Source organism: Chroicocephalus ridibundus, chromosome 4 (assembly GCF_963924245.1).
Source record: "Chroicocephalus ridibundus chromosome 4, bChrRid1.1, whole genome shotgun sequence".
In the NCBI taxonomy this organism is placed as follows: Eukaryota; Metazoa; Chordata; class Aves; order Charadriiformes; family Laridae; genus Chroicocephalus; species Chroicocephalus ridibundus.
Window position 1 is genome coordinate 11,255,302 of NC_086287.1, and position 16,773 is coordinate 11,272,074.

At 44.6% G+C, this 16,773-nt stretch overlaps 1 protein-coding gene across 5 annotated transcripts in view; it reads right to left on the minus strand.

Moving 5' to 3' along the window:
• Nucleotides 1-16,773, minus strand: part of TEAD1 (TEA domain transcription factor 1) — a 163,161-nt gene that overhangs the window by 17,004 nt on the left and 129,384 nt on the right. For all 5 annotated transcript variants that reach the window (XM_063332123.1, XM_063332120.1, XM_063332122.1 and 2 more), the window contains 2 exons: nt 15,157-15,281; nt 2,883-3,056 (listed from right to left, as the gene is read on the minus strand). In XM_063332123.1, coding sequence (XP_063188193.1) covers nt 2,883-3,056; nt 15,157-15,281 — 299 coding nt within the window. The remainder of the gene's footprint in view (nt 1-2,882; nt 3,057-15,156; nt 15,282-16,773) is intronic.

Genomic DNA, 16,773 nt, shown 5'->3' on the forward strand with positions numbered 1-16,773 from the left:
AGACAGTGGATACTGATTCAGACATGGATACTTAATTGAAAAGAAAAGGACAAGAATACAAAATGTAATCTATTTTCATATTAATAAACCTGAAGTTATTAACAGGGTCAAAAAGACTGTCAGCAACTTTTGCCAGCTTGACACTGGTAATATGTGACTGTTTAGAGCAGATTCTCAACACTTCACATAAAAATGGGAACAAAGTCCTTTTTTTCTGAAGAAATGTCCTATTGGGGTGAAAGAAATTAAGGACAGCGAGCTGGCAGTTTAGGATCCAATTCTCACAACTAATTACACAGCCATCTTCTGTTTTTTCTATACATATTTCTAGCTGAGGGGCACTGGTGTGAAGCTTGTTACTAGAAGGGCATCCACGGTGACTCTTGGTACAGCCAGACACTGCCCCTGGCACCTTTCCTCTGCCTCACTCACTCCATGAAAGAGAAAATCCACTGGCCTATTTCAAGGTCATGGCTCAGGAAGGCATTCTCATCACATTTTTAATGTATAACTGAGAAGGATGTTAGCACTGTATGTTTTTAATCTCTAAGTTAATACAACACAAAATTGTATTAAAAGACCATTACGTTGGAAGGCACAGTGAGGTTAAGAAATGTTGGATTGAAGTTGCCTGCGCATCCTGACTGCTGAACTGCATCTGTCTTCAGCTGCACGACTGCCCACTTGCCCTCTGAGCATCTACACAATATTTCTTTGTCTTCATTATTCAGTGTGGGCAGTCCCTATTTCCTGAACACTACTCAAAACCTGTGCTGAAGGCAGAATTATTAATTTTATAAAGGTTTTCTTCATGGCATTATCTTGATTTTTTATAAACAGCCATGAGTTTGATTTCTCGATGACCACCTGAGGTGAAGGGATGGTATCACCCCCATATTACAGATGGGGAGCTGAGGCAAGAGAGTTAAAGGTGTGCACTGCCTGCAGGAGATCAAGCAGAGACGGCTGGCACTTGAATTTTCAAAGTCATGAGTGCAACACAGACCTTAATGATCCAAAGAAGATCTCTACTGGCTTTAGATGCATCTTTGAGCATTCAGCATGCCTGAAAATCAGTTTCCACATGGAAAAAAAGCAGAACATACAATACATCAATGACTGTATCACAGATCTCTGCTGCTTCCATGTCTAATATAACGTCTGAGGCTTGTCAATCTCTGTGAGAACTGAGAACAGGCAAGTGAGGTGACGTCCAGTTTCCCAGTGGGTTTTGCAAGTATCTATTATGCAAAGTGGATTGCTGAGATGACAGTCCTCAGTTCACGCCCAAATTTTGCAAGGAAATGTATTTAGTGGTCACAGACCCTTAACCTCCCAGCCCTATTCCTCTGCAGCCAGATTTCTTCTGCCCTTATGCTTGTCCTGTTCCCACCTCTCACACACCTGTCTCTGCTCTGTGCTTTCATCCCTACATTTCCCTGCAGGCTCCTTATCCCAAATGCTCCCTCTTTCCACTCCCTCCCTCTTTTTGACCCTACGTTCTCAGCTGCCTTTTCCAGGCTGCTGGTGCCCGCTGTGTTTCAGCTCCCAGTTCTCCGCTGCCTCCTGTTCCTGGCCTCTTTGCTCAGCCAGCCCTCAAATGCCTGGTCTACAGCTCCCACTCCCCGTTGTAAGCCCCATGAATTTCTCAACTGATCCCTTCTGCAGCCCAGCACAGCTCCTGCTCAGCGCTTTATCCCTTCTACACACAGATTTGTGAAAAGAGAGCCTCCCTCATTCCCAGATTCCCGTTCCAAATCTGGTGCCACACAAACTTTTGGCAAGATATGAAGTCTGGGGTATGTACAAGGTGGAGAGCATTTCAGGTCACATAGATAAACTTTAACTGAAAGCAATAAACACCAGGAAATCTGATCATAAGCTGTGATTCCAGATCAACCTTTTCTCATTTCACCATCAACCTGTCCACCCTGTAATTAGACCCTGAATATGCCCATTTCACTGATGTTTTAAAAGACAAATTTAAAACGCTTAGATGATAACTGTTGCTATGAAAAGGAGTATACCAAAAAAAAAAAAAAATACCCCAACAAATTAATGACTAGAAAAAGCTTTAGTGTAAACATAAGGTCCAGCCCTGGAGATTTGATGATCCTTTTGTATGAACCTATAGCATCGCTATAGGTTTTGTATGAACCTATAGCATTGCTAAGATGAGATTTTGTAAATGCAGTAAGAGACACCTGATGGATCAATAAAATTTATCACAACTAGATCAATATACAACATCTCAAGCTTCTGTTCAAATTCTTTTTTCACTCTTGCTCACAACTGATACGAACTGATACAACTTTCGGAGCAGAGTCCCATGGCTGACCAACAAAAAGGCAAAGGGAAAGCAGATGGGCTCTAGCAACCAAAAAATGTTTAAGAAAACCCCTAGAACGCTCCCAGGCTCACAGTTGTGCTGCTGCACACTTTGTTCAAATCTGCTTGGTCCTAACTGTGTAAGTGTGGACTGATTGCAGGACTGATACTTGTACTATTTGCATTTGGCAAGAGTTCAACCTTTGAAACACTAAAAAGCAGTCCCTATTTCTGCGATTCCCCGTTTTTTCTGGAACCACTAGATGGCAGTTCCCCGTTTCCAAACGAGGGCTCTGGTTACCTGTTTGCTCCTGCCCAGCAGCTGTGTCAAGCACAGTTGAGGCAGCATCTGCCTTTGTATGTCACCTACAACACAGCCTTCTTGAGGAGCTGTCAACAAGAGTGGCTCTGGGCCAGCGTCCGACCTGAAGGATATACAGCTTTGCACTTTTAAATGATGACAGAAGAAATTTCCACAAGCACCCCAAAGAGTGCTAAATACTAAACACAGGCCTTATCGACAAGAGAGGTTCTCCACGTCATGTCTTACTCACCCAGAATTTTACGAGGAAGAAAGCATTTTGGGGCCCCTTCCCAAACAGTTCCTTTAGACCGCCCTTCTTTTCAGGAAATTTGTCATAAATCTGACGAATGTCCACCGATTCAAGCAACGGGTCGCTGTAAGAATGGTTAGCGTGTCCAATGTGTACGAAGAGGTGTTTATTGTACTGCAAGAAAGAAACAGGAAAATCAGTGCTGTACAAAAAGAACAGAGGTTTATTACGGCACGTGTCTGCGTGTTCTCCTGCAGAGGGTAGCACGCTTTGATGGATTAAATGACTCGCACATTACTCCTGGGACTATGATTTTCTGCAGTATGATTTCCATGAACAACTTAGTGATTGTGTTGTAGCCCCTTGTGAACAAGGGTCAACATCAAAAAACCTGTGTCCCTACTGCAAACCGCAAAACATGGTCATCTTCAAGGGAGTAATTTACACTGAAAGACCCAGCAGCAGCACGATGATAAAGAGCCCTTCGCAGAGCATAATAAGCTGAATATGCTCACGAGGAAAGCCTATTTCTGCCTCTTTAAATCATGCCTTTTAATGTCCCATGTCCTCAGAGCCTGAATTTCTGCTAGTGCCACAGAACCCACACATATACACCTCCTATACATAAACCCCAAACCTGTATTTATAGCATACGCTACTGCCCCTTAAATAAAAGAGGTGGAAGGGATATTCTTTTAACTCCAGAATGACAATAACGAGGCCAGTTACTCTGTGTTGCTGTTACTATAAAAGTGGTCCTAATCGTACGTCCTCCAGTATTTCGACCCATGTAATATTAAAGAGCCAAACTTTTACCACTTCCCTCGGGAGCTAGCTCTATAGATGACCATCTCTGCCAAAACACATTCTGCTTCAATTTCCTATTTCTTAACTTCATCCCATTGCACCTCATTATAATCACGGGAATCACCTCAGCAACACCTTTCCTGCCTGCAGGAAATCCTTGGCCCAGTGAAGTCCCCAGCAGCCCCCTACTGAGTCCAATATGGTCTTTTAAGGAGTGCCATTTCTCCAAGGCAAGAGCACCTTCCAGCACCTCAAATGAAAGTGGAAGGACAAACCCCAAAGACCCTCCCGTAGTCAATCAGCAGCTCACGGTGTTGTGTGAGCAGGGTGAAGGAGCTCGAGAGTGGCAGGATTAAACACTGGGGTTTTTAACCATGCAGATCACAAAACATTTTGCTAACTCAATTAAAGGAAAGCTGATATGCAGTCAATGAACACTAGAAAGCCCCGTCATATTGAACAGATGCTGTATATAAGGGACAATTCCCAAAAGCTAAGCACAAATAAAATATTTAAAACCCCAAAGCAGACCTCATTTAAGCTATTTTGTTTACAATATACCTGCGGAATGAACAAATTGAAATGACAAATCTAAATTAATTGGACATCCACTCGGAGCCTTCCTTTGGTGTAAGCAGAGTCTTCCCTAGCAGATGTCCAAAACTCTGGGGAAAAGGAAATGGACTGGCTAGATTTCTGCACTTAGGAAATTAAATGGAAATCTATTTAAAAATCATCTAGCACAGTGAAATCTGAATTTAGAATCACAGAACACTCATCTGTGTATGGGGCTAAAAATTAGATACATTCCATGCTTTTTACAGGGTTGTATTTCTTTTTTAATTTAGTGGAAGGAAAAAGGAAAGTGTAACACTTTATTAAGGTGTTTGCACAAGCAAGTCCAAGTCTGAAAGCACCGGTTCCGTGGATTTTCCTTGCAGCCCTCTTTCAAAATAATGCCTTCCCAGCTGCTTCTGCGCACAAGTGGAAAAACTGCCCAGCCTTTACTTAGTGCGTGTGGAGCCCAAAAGGGGCAGAGCTGATCCAAAGAGAGCCGTTTCTACCTTGAAGAGGAAAACAGGCATGGCAGAGAAATAACTGGGGGGTGGGGAGCCGAACGCATGCGTGCAGGAGTGAGCGTGGCCGTGAACGTGTGCCAGCTAGCCCTCACCCGACGCTGGTCTAGCTTGCACACTGGTCATTTATACACGATACAGGAAATCGTACTGGTTGGCAACCATGAGGGACTGCTGTAACAGGGCCCGTGGTCAGATTTAGCATGTTACTTCATGCAGTAGTGGCAAAAGTGGACTAAGGAGACATTTGTAACATGACAAAACAAACAAAACAAAAAATGCAAAATAATATGAGAAAGCACCATGGCTCCAACTTTTGGTTTTCTGACACAGTTGTCACATATTTAGCTTGCAATACTGTGAGTAAATAACTAAAAGTCATGCTGAAAATTTTTTACTTATCTTGCTGCTGACTGAAAAACTTAGATCTCAGAAAAACCATATACCTGGGAACTGCCAGGAACGCAAGAAAGGGAGTCAAGAAACCTGCTCCTGTTGCTTTCCTAAGCTACCAGGGGTGAAGTGCAGGGGGACAGGGCATGGGCTGGGTCACCAAACATGGCTATCGGTGGAAGCCTATCTGCGATCAGGCAAACATCTCTGTTTTTCAAGGGGAATGATGAGAAGTCCCCAGTAGCAGCAAGCACTTCTGACCTCTCTGAAAAATTAAACCAAAACATTTCCCTTCCCCCAGCACCCCATAGCCTGCCCAGGTGTGCCCAGCAGTTGTGCTCTCCCTGGGGATGAGAGATGCTGCAAAGCATCTCTCTACTTTTCCTCGTTCAGAGTAAGGGCTTGAAAAAAACATCCCCACCATTAGTGACCAGGTTATTATTTATTTGGGGATTGTTTCCTCTCAGTCTTCTCTGCTGGAGCTGTTCCAGGTTGTACAAATAACCACATTTTTACAGGAACAGAAGTGAGGGCTCAGGTTCTCCCGCACCCAGGAAAGTGTCCTCCCCAAAAGGGCATCCCTCTCCCAGGCCCAAAGGCGGCTGTGGGGTGACGGGAGGGAGAGCTGTGTTTTACAGTTTGGCAACTGCGAATTCCCAAGACAATTCACACACTGTACCTTATTCTGCAGACCAGGAAAATATACAAATTGCTCAGTATCCGAACTTTAGTAAAAGCAAACACATTTATAGGAACACGGAGCATGAAGTCTTAATACTGTTTAAATATGAAAGTAAAGTTAAAGGCAGCTGTAAAGCTACCACAGTTGTCTGCGGAGCTCGCCAAAGGACCAGATGCTGCTGTAGCAAAATTTCCGAGCAAGTACAGTAGGACAGATGGTATGACATCACCTGACAACATTCTTAGGACAGAAATGTTTATTTTGATATTGCAATGTGTGATTATTTTCTCCTTATGTTGCTGCAATTCCTATGCTAAGTACAATCATTACTAACCTAATTAGATATGGCATATTTCTATGAACTAACAAACGATAATGTAATATTAAGAGCAGGGTAAATGGATACTGAAATGATCCCTATCGTTTTTATAGAAACATACTCTATGACAGGAGTTTGTGCATAGATAAAAGCACAGCAGCTAAATTTTATGCCTGTATTTTTGAGCCCATTAGTGTCTGAAAAGCTTAAAAACATCCTCATTATATTGAGAATTCACTGTTCTTTTAAACTGAGTATTCCAGAGTCACTGAAGTACATTAGGTGCTGAGGAATTTACTCATGCTACAGCATTTAACGGATTTGCATCCGGCGTTGAGGTATTAACGTGCTTTAGATGCTGTAAACCATCACAGGTCAAATCCTGTATTTTCCGAGGATAAAAACTACATAAAAATACAAAGAACGTTTTCAGCTCTGTCTTCAGCATCTGCATTACACGACATGCCCTGGAGATGGCTGCCTCTTACTGAGCTCCTTTCCTTAAAAAAATTCTAAGTATCCAAAGAATCCAGTAAAGCCATGAAATATGACTGTTGTCAAATAATACCACGAGAAAAATTATAATCCACTTAGGAATTTAAAAGAACCAAGACAAATTGCCAATGGCAGGGGATGCAAGCATTTAAGCTGGTGCAGAACAAAGACAAATCACCTACATTTGTTTTATCAGCCAACAAATATATTTCTAACAGCTCCTCACCAATTTTGCGCTTAAATTCTTTCTGGTCCATGAAATGCAGGTCTGCAAATTGCTACAGCTCTCTCTGCCACCTCCCTGTGCTTCCCCACACCTGTGGAGCTAACGCCAAGCCTTGACTAGCCTGTATAGGACCACGTTTTTTATTAAACAGCAGTGGCCAAGATGCAGATGGCAGCGAAGCTGACCCTTTCACGCTGCTGGGGCAGGTGAGCTGGGCACACAGAGCTGCTGACGCACCCGCTCCGACACTGCTCCTGTCCGCCGGGGCTGCGCAGCCCTGCATAACCACACTGAGCAGCATGTGGAGGGCGAGTAGCTCCCCGGGCCCTGCCGAGGCTGGGTGACATGGATGTGGAGCAAGGCGGAAGGCAGGTTGCCTGAGAGAGGGTCCTCAGCAGCTGCTTCCGCGAGGATGTCCTCGCTCGTGGGCACAGCACTCTGCAAGGGTGCAGCCAGGGGCGCAGCTGCGAGTTAACCTCCCTGTGAATGGCGCTCGCACGCCTGGGAGTCACCCCCGCACCGGTGCAGCTGGTGTAAGCTCCTCTGCAAAGAGCCCTGGCCCCGCAGCGGGACAGCGAGCGAGCGGTGCCTTGCCGGACCTCGCACACCCACAGGACGGCTGAGCAGGGCAGGGAGGAGGCAGCCTTGCTAGCTGGGCTGCTCCGTGAGACCTGTAGCTTCCTGCAGATTTCAAGCATAACAACCACGAGGGTGAGGCCGTCTGTATCATTACTTGCAGCAACAAATCCCTACAAGAAAATACCATGGGGAGAGGCTGGCAACTTGAACGGCGCGTAGTCTTGTGTGCCCAAACTCCACCATGCAAAGGAGAAGTACATTAAAAAGGCTCTGCTGCAGATCTTCTCTCTTCCTGACATGGAGGGACAGCCTCTTGGCTCTCTTTGGACCGAATATATTCTGTAGTGGAGGTCACAAGGACTATCGCCGCAGCTCAGAGAGACAGGTGAGTGGAAGGCAGGTGGGACAGCCTGAGCTTTGGCTGAAATGAGAGAGAGAAAACAGCACTGCTCAAGTGCCTGGCACCATGCAGTGATTCCCTCTGTACCTCCACAGACCGGTCCAACCCATCTTTTAAAAATGTACCGCTGCCTGTGCAGCAACTGCGCTTTTGGAGGAAAAAGGAGCCAGGTGGGTGGATTGATTAAAAAACAATCACTAGTATATCAGCAGTCTACGCACGGCTCTAACCTGCACCCTACCCAGCCTCAGCTGTGCTGTCTCGCTGTATCTTGTAAATCTGATGCTGTTTAATTTCCTGCTGATGTAAGAAAATCACTTTGTCTGCCAACATTTTTCTTATTTCTACCAAAACACTAGTAACTGAATATTTCATTCCTGTTGCTGTTGTCCTCCACTGAAGCAGATTGGCAGTTATATTTATAACGCTTTAATGCTACAACTGGAGTCTGTACCAACTCCTGTTATTAAGGTTTTTAACACTTTCATGTGACGTTTTAATCGAACTTTCCATGCTGGTATGCTATGATACAACTGCATGGTCAACCTAGCCTTTCAAGGACCTCCACCCGTTCAGACTCCTGCCTGGATCTGCTCAGGGATTGGATCAGGAATGTGAAGCAAAGGAGATCTTTGGCTACTTTATGGTTGCAGAAATGGGGAGGTAGGTGACGAGCGAGAGCGGTCCTCAGCCCTGACACATTAACATTTCCCAGCTACTCCCACAGGAGTCCCAGTGTGAAACTGGGACGTGCTGGTTGGGCAAGGTCCTCACACAACATTTTCATCAGCTTTCCTGCAACACTGAAGATGCATGCTTCATTTCTGGCCTGTCTGATTTGAGACCCTGCAGTTCCAATTCCAGAAGTGCTGAGTGCTCAGATGGGAAAATTATGCCTGAATATAGGAAGCTCTCAATAACGCTAAGTATTCTGCAAAATCAGGCTCATGACAAATCAAAGTGGACCCTCAAAATCAGTGGCCCATTCATTCTTGTGCACCTGAACTTCTTGGTTTGTCAAATGTGAGTAATAATGCTCCTTCATCTAAAAAATCACTGCACTAATACATCTGTGAAATGCAAATGGGGGAATTATTAATTCCGTTTGGAGGAGAGGTTAGACAGTGCACAGCGAGCAGGGCACGGGGCCACGCATTTCAAAACAGAAGAAAACAAACTACTGAATAGTTGCTTATCAAAGAAGGGCCATCTACATCTACACTGAATGAAGCAGGAACAAATAAACATGTGAGCATGTAATTAACCGCTGCGTTGTAGAGCAGACGCACGAGGATATTTCCCAACTTCTGAGAGCCTGACTTTGCAGCCCAGCTAAACAATTTTGGGGTGGGGGAAGCTGCAGTGTAACAAGATAGGAAAATGCGGGGCAGAAGCACAGCCAGGCACGAAGCCCCTCGGGGTGAGCATGAGGGCGGATGCTTGGGGTTCAGCACACCGGCGGCGCGGGGGAGACGCACAGCCATAGCCCACCGCACTGATGCCAGCCCAACCCACGCGTCCCCCCACGCCTCCTCCCCCCAGGAGCAGCCCAGCGCTGCGCAAGGCTGTGGGAGGCAGAGGGGCCCCCCACTGTGATGACCCCCCTGATTTTACGGCTCTCCTGGGCCCATCGCAGGGGCTGTGAGCCTGGGCTCTGCTCCAGCTACCCCACAACCTCCCTCACTCACTCCTTCCCTCCTCCCCGATTCCACATTTCCCTGGTCGGAGCGGGTGCCCTGCGTAACGTGGGGCCCAACCCTGGCTATTTGCAGCACCCGGCCGGTGCGAGTGCGGGCTGGGACGCGGGCAGGGCCCGGCAGAGGGAGCTGCCGTGGCTGCCAGCGCTCCTCTTCAGTTATGCAAAAGCAGCACTTTTAATTTTGCTGGGAAATTTCCGGCAGCCATGGTGGGTTTTGAGAAACGGGAGAGAATGTGCGTGACGGCAGCAGCGAGCGAGTACAGTCAGGCCCCGGTGGTCTTTCCACCTGTCCTCAGTGTTAGCGTGGGCCAACTTCGAGGAATAAATTGTGCTCAGTCTCTCTACCCACTCCACCGTGTTTTCACTGCACGACACTCCCTTGAAAAGCCCGTGTCCTGACCCTACCACTGGGCTGGGGGAGCTGGCCCAGGCTGCCCACCACATCTCCATGTGGTCCCCCGGGAACGTCTCCAGCCGGGAGGTCTGCTGTGATGCTGCGGTTTCCAGATTGGAGCCTGTGTCAATACTGGACCCCCTTAAAGTGGTTTCTTGGCACTTCTAACTATGGACACCTGAAAATGAACATTTTACAGAGTATGACATTCGTTTCCCAGGGCCAGCACGTAGCTTTCTTGCACTGCAAAATAAATGACCCTTCCATTTAGTTAAACATTTTATAGTGTTTACAGGGAACGTGGAAAGGATAAACAATGCTTGTTACAATGGATTTTTTCAAAGATGGAGGTCTTCTTTTGAAAAGATCTCATTTATTTTTCATCACTTAGGTGGTTTGATTAACTTTGGTGAATTTTACTGCATTTGGCTAATGATGGCAGGCTGTTTTTATGGCCCTTGAGCAATTGCTTTCACTTTCTGGTTCTCAGGCACAATTCTCCCTGGGCTCACAAAGCCCTTTTACAACAACAATAAAATCTGAATTAAAACATAAAGAATATTTTATTTCTTCACCACTTTTTAAAATACATTTTGAAATTTGGACCTAACACAATCTGACAGTTTGGATAGGTGGATTAATGCTGAAAATGCCCATCAGCCATGTTCTTTATAGCCCTATATAGATATTTTAGATGTAAAGCTGTCTGAAGTGCTTGTAGTCGAAATGAATGCGGCAGCAAGAGTGAGAAACCTCAAAAAGGAAGAGAAGGAAGGGCTTTTTTTGTTGGGTGGTGGCAGGATTTTTTTCCTGATTGGAAAGCAAGCTTGAACATATACATATATATACATATAAATAACATAATTGGAATTATTATCAATTCAGTGTTATAGTCTTCGCATTTTATACCTGCTTGTGTAACAGTCGATAGCTTAGATCCCTTCTAATCTGCTTGCATACTCAGTTTATATTTGTTAGGGAACACAGGATTACTTGGTTTAAGCATTTGTCCTGAACCACTACAGTAAAAATGGAAAGCCCCCATTAAGGAAAACCTGTCTTGAAACCAACAGATGGGTACATAAACTTGTTTATCTGTTGAGAATATAGTTATAGAGGGTAGGCAATAACTAAAGGTAACTAAAATGCTGATGTTTGGACCTGCGAGGGCAGCTTCTATGCACCGTTTAGGAATTGTACTTCAGCACAAAATGCCACAAAAGGAAAATACAGCTTGACATTTGTAAACTGAATTGATTTTCATGTAAAAGGAGGAGTAATTTTACCTATCCTTAACTGCAGAGTCAGTATGCCAAGCTTTTGCAACTGTGCCATCTTATGTCTCCCAGACTATCTTCTGCCATGCAGAGTTACAGTGAGGGTTGCTTATTGTTTCCTTTCGATAATTTTTTCTTTTGTAAATGGAACAGTTTTGTAGCTAGGCAAGGGAAAAAAGTCAACAGCCCTCCACAAGTGACAGGACTCTATGGAGCATATTTCCGACCCACCAGAATGCCCACTCTAAATTAACATAACTGCCTGGCATTGAGGGGCTTTTGTACTTTTAAACACCAATTGCCATTGGAAGAACCCCAGAAATGTTTAAGGCCTCGCTCCTACAATGAATTCCCTGTGGGTGGACCTTTGTGTCCATGCACAGCCCCATTGAAGTCGCTGGGAGTCACCATGGGCAGACAGACCTCAATTTCTAATTGCTGTGCAGGAATATAGACTGCAAGGGGCCTCCCAGGATCATCGAGTCCTGGCCCCAGGTGCCATGTCAAATAAGCCTTTTTCAATAAATCGGTCTATTTGACCCCACTACTATGAAGCTTTCTGGCCTACTTTTGGCTTGGGAGGGAGGAAGGGTCCTCTTTTTATTTAAATAAAATGTTGGAAACCCATTTGTCAAAATAATACTTTGTCATTTTCTGTAAAATGTCAGAAGCGTAATGAACGTATACCTATCTTTTTTTGGAAGATACATGAGAACTCTTACACAGCTCTTACGTAGCAGTGTATACGTTTATTATTCTGAGGTCAGCAAAGGCACAAAGGCGTACAGGAGATGCTGCAACCACTGCACATGCCTACGCAACTTCATATGCACAGGGTGCAAAACACACATCTTGCCTGGATTGCTGATTTTGTTGTTTAAAAAGTAGTAAAACCCCGTCCTTTCAATGCTGTGCATTTATCTGCAATAAAATGTTGCACCAACATGAAGATGCAGAAACCACAGGCAGAATTCCTGTTTTCTTCAGCATTGCTAAATGGGGCTGGGGGTTGGCTCTCATCTCCAAGGAGGGCTTTTGGTGCTTGCTGGAAAAGTCTGTGCGGTGGGATGGGGAAGGCTGGCAGGAGGCAGGGCCCCTCGGAGCCGTCCCTGCAGGCAGGCAGGCGTGCACCGGTGCCTCTGCCCCGTGCCTCCCCAGCAAGCGCCCTTCTGTGTTGGCCCTGGCAACTGGTCACACTGACTTCGGGTTTTTTTCTATGCCCTTGTTTAAGATCCAAATAATCAAATTCACTTAATTTGACCTAAACACTGCTTCCCTTTCTCCTCAGTCCTGTCTCAGTGGTGACATGCTGCCCACAGGGGCTCATCCCTCAGCTCCCGCCTGGCCAGTCCAGGCTGTCCCCACGCAGCCCTGGCACAGGACTGCCCACTGCGCTTACAGTATGCGTGTAAAGAACGACCTAAATTGGGACTAATGCATGACTGGGATTAATGCATGACTGGGAATTGACTTTTCTTCGTGCCTCAGTTTTGCAATTTTATAGCATGTGAGTAACTGTTTTTTTAAAAACAAGTCTGGGGAGTTTGATGCTCTTTCTTTTCTTAGTAAATCTCCCGCATAAACATGCTGCATTTAAAAGGCAGGTTTCTCGGCAGTATGCTCACGAGTTGGGACAAGCTCTGGTGGGCCTTGCTGCCCCCTCCGGAATTCCAAATAATACTAGTTTACTCCAAAAAAGGCTTTACAGTATTTACAGGACCGCCCTGGGTAACCATGTTTCTATTCAGGCCTCCACTCCTTCTCTGCGATGCGAGTGGATGCATTGCATTCCCCCGAGCCTGCACCTGCCTGAAAAACGAGAGCCCCGACACGTCCCCAAGCCGCTGGCCCTCACACTGCGTGAGCACAACCGGCGCTGAGCCCTGCCACCGCAGCAGAGTGGCACCCTCCCCGGCTCCTTCCCCCCAAAGCACCGTCTTCTCATTTTTGTTCTGTCAGTCATGTTGCAAACATATCCACAGCACTCAGCTGGTTTCATGTCGCAGACACCAGCAGCGTGACAGGCAAGCACATGTTATCTGTTCAGAGCACACTGGGTTTGAGGGAGATTTTTCTTAGACCAAAAGATGTAAAAGTTACTTAGTTGCTGAACTCTCTTTCACTCCCTTTTATGTAAAGCCACACAGATATACAGAGGCTCTACACCATATAAGTCAATGGGTTTTGCAAATAGTTTTGCATTATAAAATCCTACAGAAAAAGGATTACTAGGTGGTATATTGGCAAAACAGTAAATCAAAATACACTGAAATGCCATTTCATTGGCATACAGCACAGTAACGCTGAGCATTACATGGCCACATCCTGTTTTCCCGACGACCTCGAGGCATACACATAACATCCTGGTGTGCAGCAATTTGGATATAGCAGAGCCCATAAATTAGCAGGACATGTTACATGGGGTCAGCAAGCCCAGGACTCCGAAAGCTGCGTATCGATAAGGCTGCCTGAAGAGAAAACCTGGATGTTGTGTTTTTGCATTGGAAATCCAAACCACCGCCTGGATGTATTCAGGGCTGGGGACGGAGAAGGCCTTCCAGTCGCGGATTAGTCTGGAGGACACTAAGATGAAGCTTTAGCCCACCAGATCCAGGATTGCCTGGAGAATGTGGGTATCAGGGCTACGGGAAGGCAGAGGGATCCCAGGGAATCCATTCAGTATCTAATCATCAGGTAAGCGCAGAGATAACTGAGATAACTGTACCTGCTACCAAACATTTCCTCCCTCAAAGTTAGTTCAACCTGGCAAAACGTGACATTTAGCAAACCAACGCACTGCCCCACATATTTAGTATATGAATAGTTGAGATATGGTACATTTTCACTGGGATGTTTCTCCGCCAGGAGCATTCCTCCGTTGTAAGGTTTCTGGGCTATGTCTCCTATCTCCATTATTCAGGGTAAACACTCCCTGGATAACACCCCTGGCCAGAGCCCATAAATGCTATGGTTTCCAGTGCTGAATTATAAAGAGCAAGTGACAGCTTCTCTCTGCTCCAAGCTACCGTATTTTACCAGGAATCTGAACAAGAATGGCCCATCTATATCACCTATTCATGACAGTATTTGCTTTTCAGAAATTATCTCAGTAAAAATTCTCAGGCTCGAGCTGAAACCAGCTCTTTTGATTTATTTGTGACGCAGTAGAAACAGTGCTAGGCTACTAAGAAATGTTCACGGTAAATATGTGATGATTAATATCAAGGTTGAAGGCTAACTGTAATAAATGAAACATTACAGTGAACTTCATAAACTACCCTCGCAGGTATAGTATGCAGACTAAATATCAAAACAAAACCAAAACCTTCTTAAAAAAAAAAATTTTTTAAAAAAATCCAAACCTCAGATTGGACACTAAGACACAATTAAAGATCAAGGAAGGCTGAATGATTGGTTATTTAGATGAGTAACCTAAATTTAAAAAAAAAAAAAAATACAGTTAAATGGCACATGCTTGGGAGGCTGGAAGGAAAAGGGACAATCCTGATACCCAGAGGCTATCCCAAATGTCAGGTATTTGAAATAATATGCATAGTTTCTGTGCAAGTCAAATTTTGTTTCTGTTAGGAAACAGATTAGGCTTTAGTTTAAAGTTTAAGTACTGAATTATTGCCAAAACACATGATGCAATTTGGTACAAGTGCTGAACTAGGTCAGCAGTGAGACAGGTGCCACAGCAAACCACACCTGCTTTCAGTGAGGCCTCTCACTTCTGCAAATGGGGGAAAAAGAGGGCAAGAAAGCAAAATACAGCACTACAGTGAAAGGAATATGACACTGAGCAGTAGCGAATGCAGAAACACCAGGTGTATTCCATCCATCAGGCTTAACCCTGGAAAGCATCCTCAGAGGATGGGGAACAACAGAGAAAAGCTGAAAATTAGCAGACACGAGGGCAACACTTACCGATTCGGGATCCCTCTGCTGTTCAAGGAAAGCCGAAAACTCCACCAGCCTGAGCTTGGTCGTACCAATCGATCGGCCCTGCCACGCAGGGACTGAGGGAGCTGGAGCTGACGTGGGCTCAAATCCTAAAATAAAGGAACTTCATGAAGTTGATAATTCCTCAGTTCATATTTTCTGAATTAAATATAATCAGGAATTATGCACATAGCCCTTGGATGTTTATATTAATTTTAGCAAATAATTAATTCAGAATGAGTTAAAATTGGAAAAACACAGAAAAATACGTAGAAAAAGAGGTCCCAACCCAGCAAGCTATTAGTGGTGCAAATAAAAGATCTACTTCTTTGTTTCCTTGGGGCTGTAACTCACTGTAGAATTTTTGTTTAAATTATATACTAGATTATAGAGATTTATAGAGACTTCAAGTACACTTACAGCTGACCCTTCCTTGGAAACTGGCAGCAAGACTCACAGGAGATATTACTGCCTTGGGAGTCAAGAGGACTGGCCTCCATTTCTGGCTCCTAATGTGCCACATGTTACAAGTAAATCACCTCTCTCTTTGCCTATTTCTTCTGCCACTCTCAACTCCCCTCTCCTATTTAGAGTATTAGGTTTCCAAGGCAGGGACTGTCTCTTACTATGTATTTGCACATTGGGTCTTTGACTTCTTTTGGAGCTTTTAGGCAGCATTATATTACAGATAATAATAAATAATTACTGTAGAGAGCTGAATCATACCCTAAAAAGAAAAAGAAGGTTTTAAATTGATAATAAAGAGGGAATGACATGATCTAGAGAGAGAAGGGATGTTAACCACCATCTCTAATTCACCTCAAGAGAAAGAATAAATGCTATCTCTTTGCTACTCATCGTGGAAAATAAGATGAGAAGGAAACAAAACAGTAAAGGAAGAAGGGAAAGGCAGCAGCTCGAAGGCAAAACTGCTCTTGGGAGAGACACAGGCACAAGGAAGGCAGGAGAGAGGCACCAAAGGTTAGAAAACAGAGATAATCCTGAACTAGGTTGAGAACAAGGGAGAGATCACAGGTAGTGTGTGTCCACATCCCGTAATGGGAGTGTGGCACCCGACTCCAGCCCTCAAATTTAGGCAATGAAGGTGTGAGGCTTGTATGAAATAGAGAATTACAAACGTGACAGGTTAGACATGAACACGACTTCTAATGAAGCAAAAAATCATGCATGAGTTTTGACTGATTTAGAAATACTACTAATAATACGAATAATCTCATTCTGAGATAAAACATGGAAGAATAAAAGAAGATGATTTAAAATGTTTGCCTTAGAAAATAATGTTGTAAATTAGGAACATCAAAAAAAGGAAATAATCAGGGATGCAAAAAGATAGCCTTAGTTTTAAGTGTTAAATAGCAGCAAGCTAGAAAATCATAAAAATCTGGGTGAGAGTCAGAAAACTGCAGTTCAAGCAGAGTCAGACGCATGGTGTCATTTGGCAAGGGAGGCATAAAGTTATCATCTGCACAGAAATAATGATCTTTCCTGAAATTAGCCATGAAACCAACTTGGTAAAAGGAGTAGGGAAGTAGCCATGGGAAGGGCTACTTTCTGCTCCGATTTGAGCAATGGAAGTCAGAC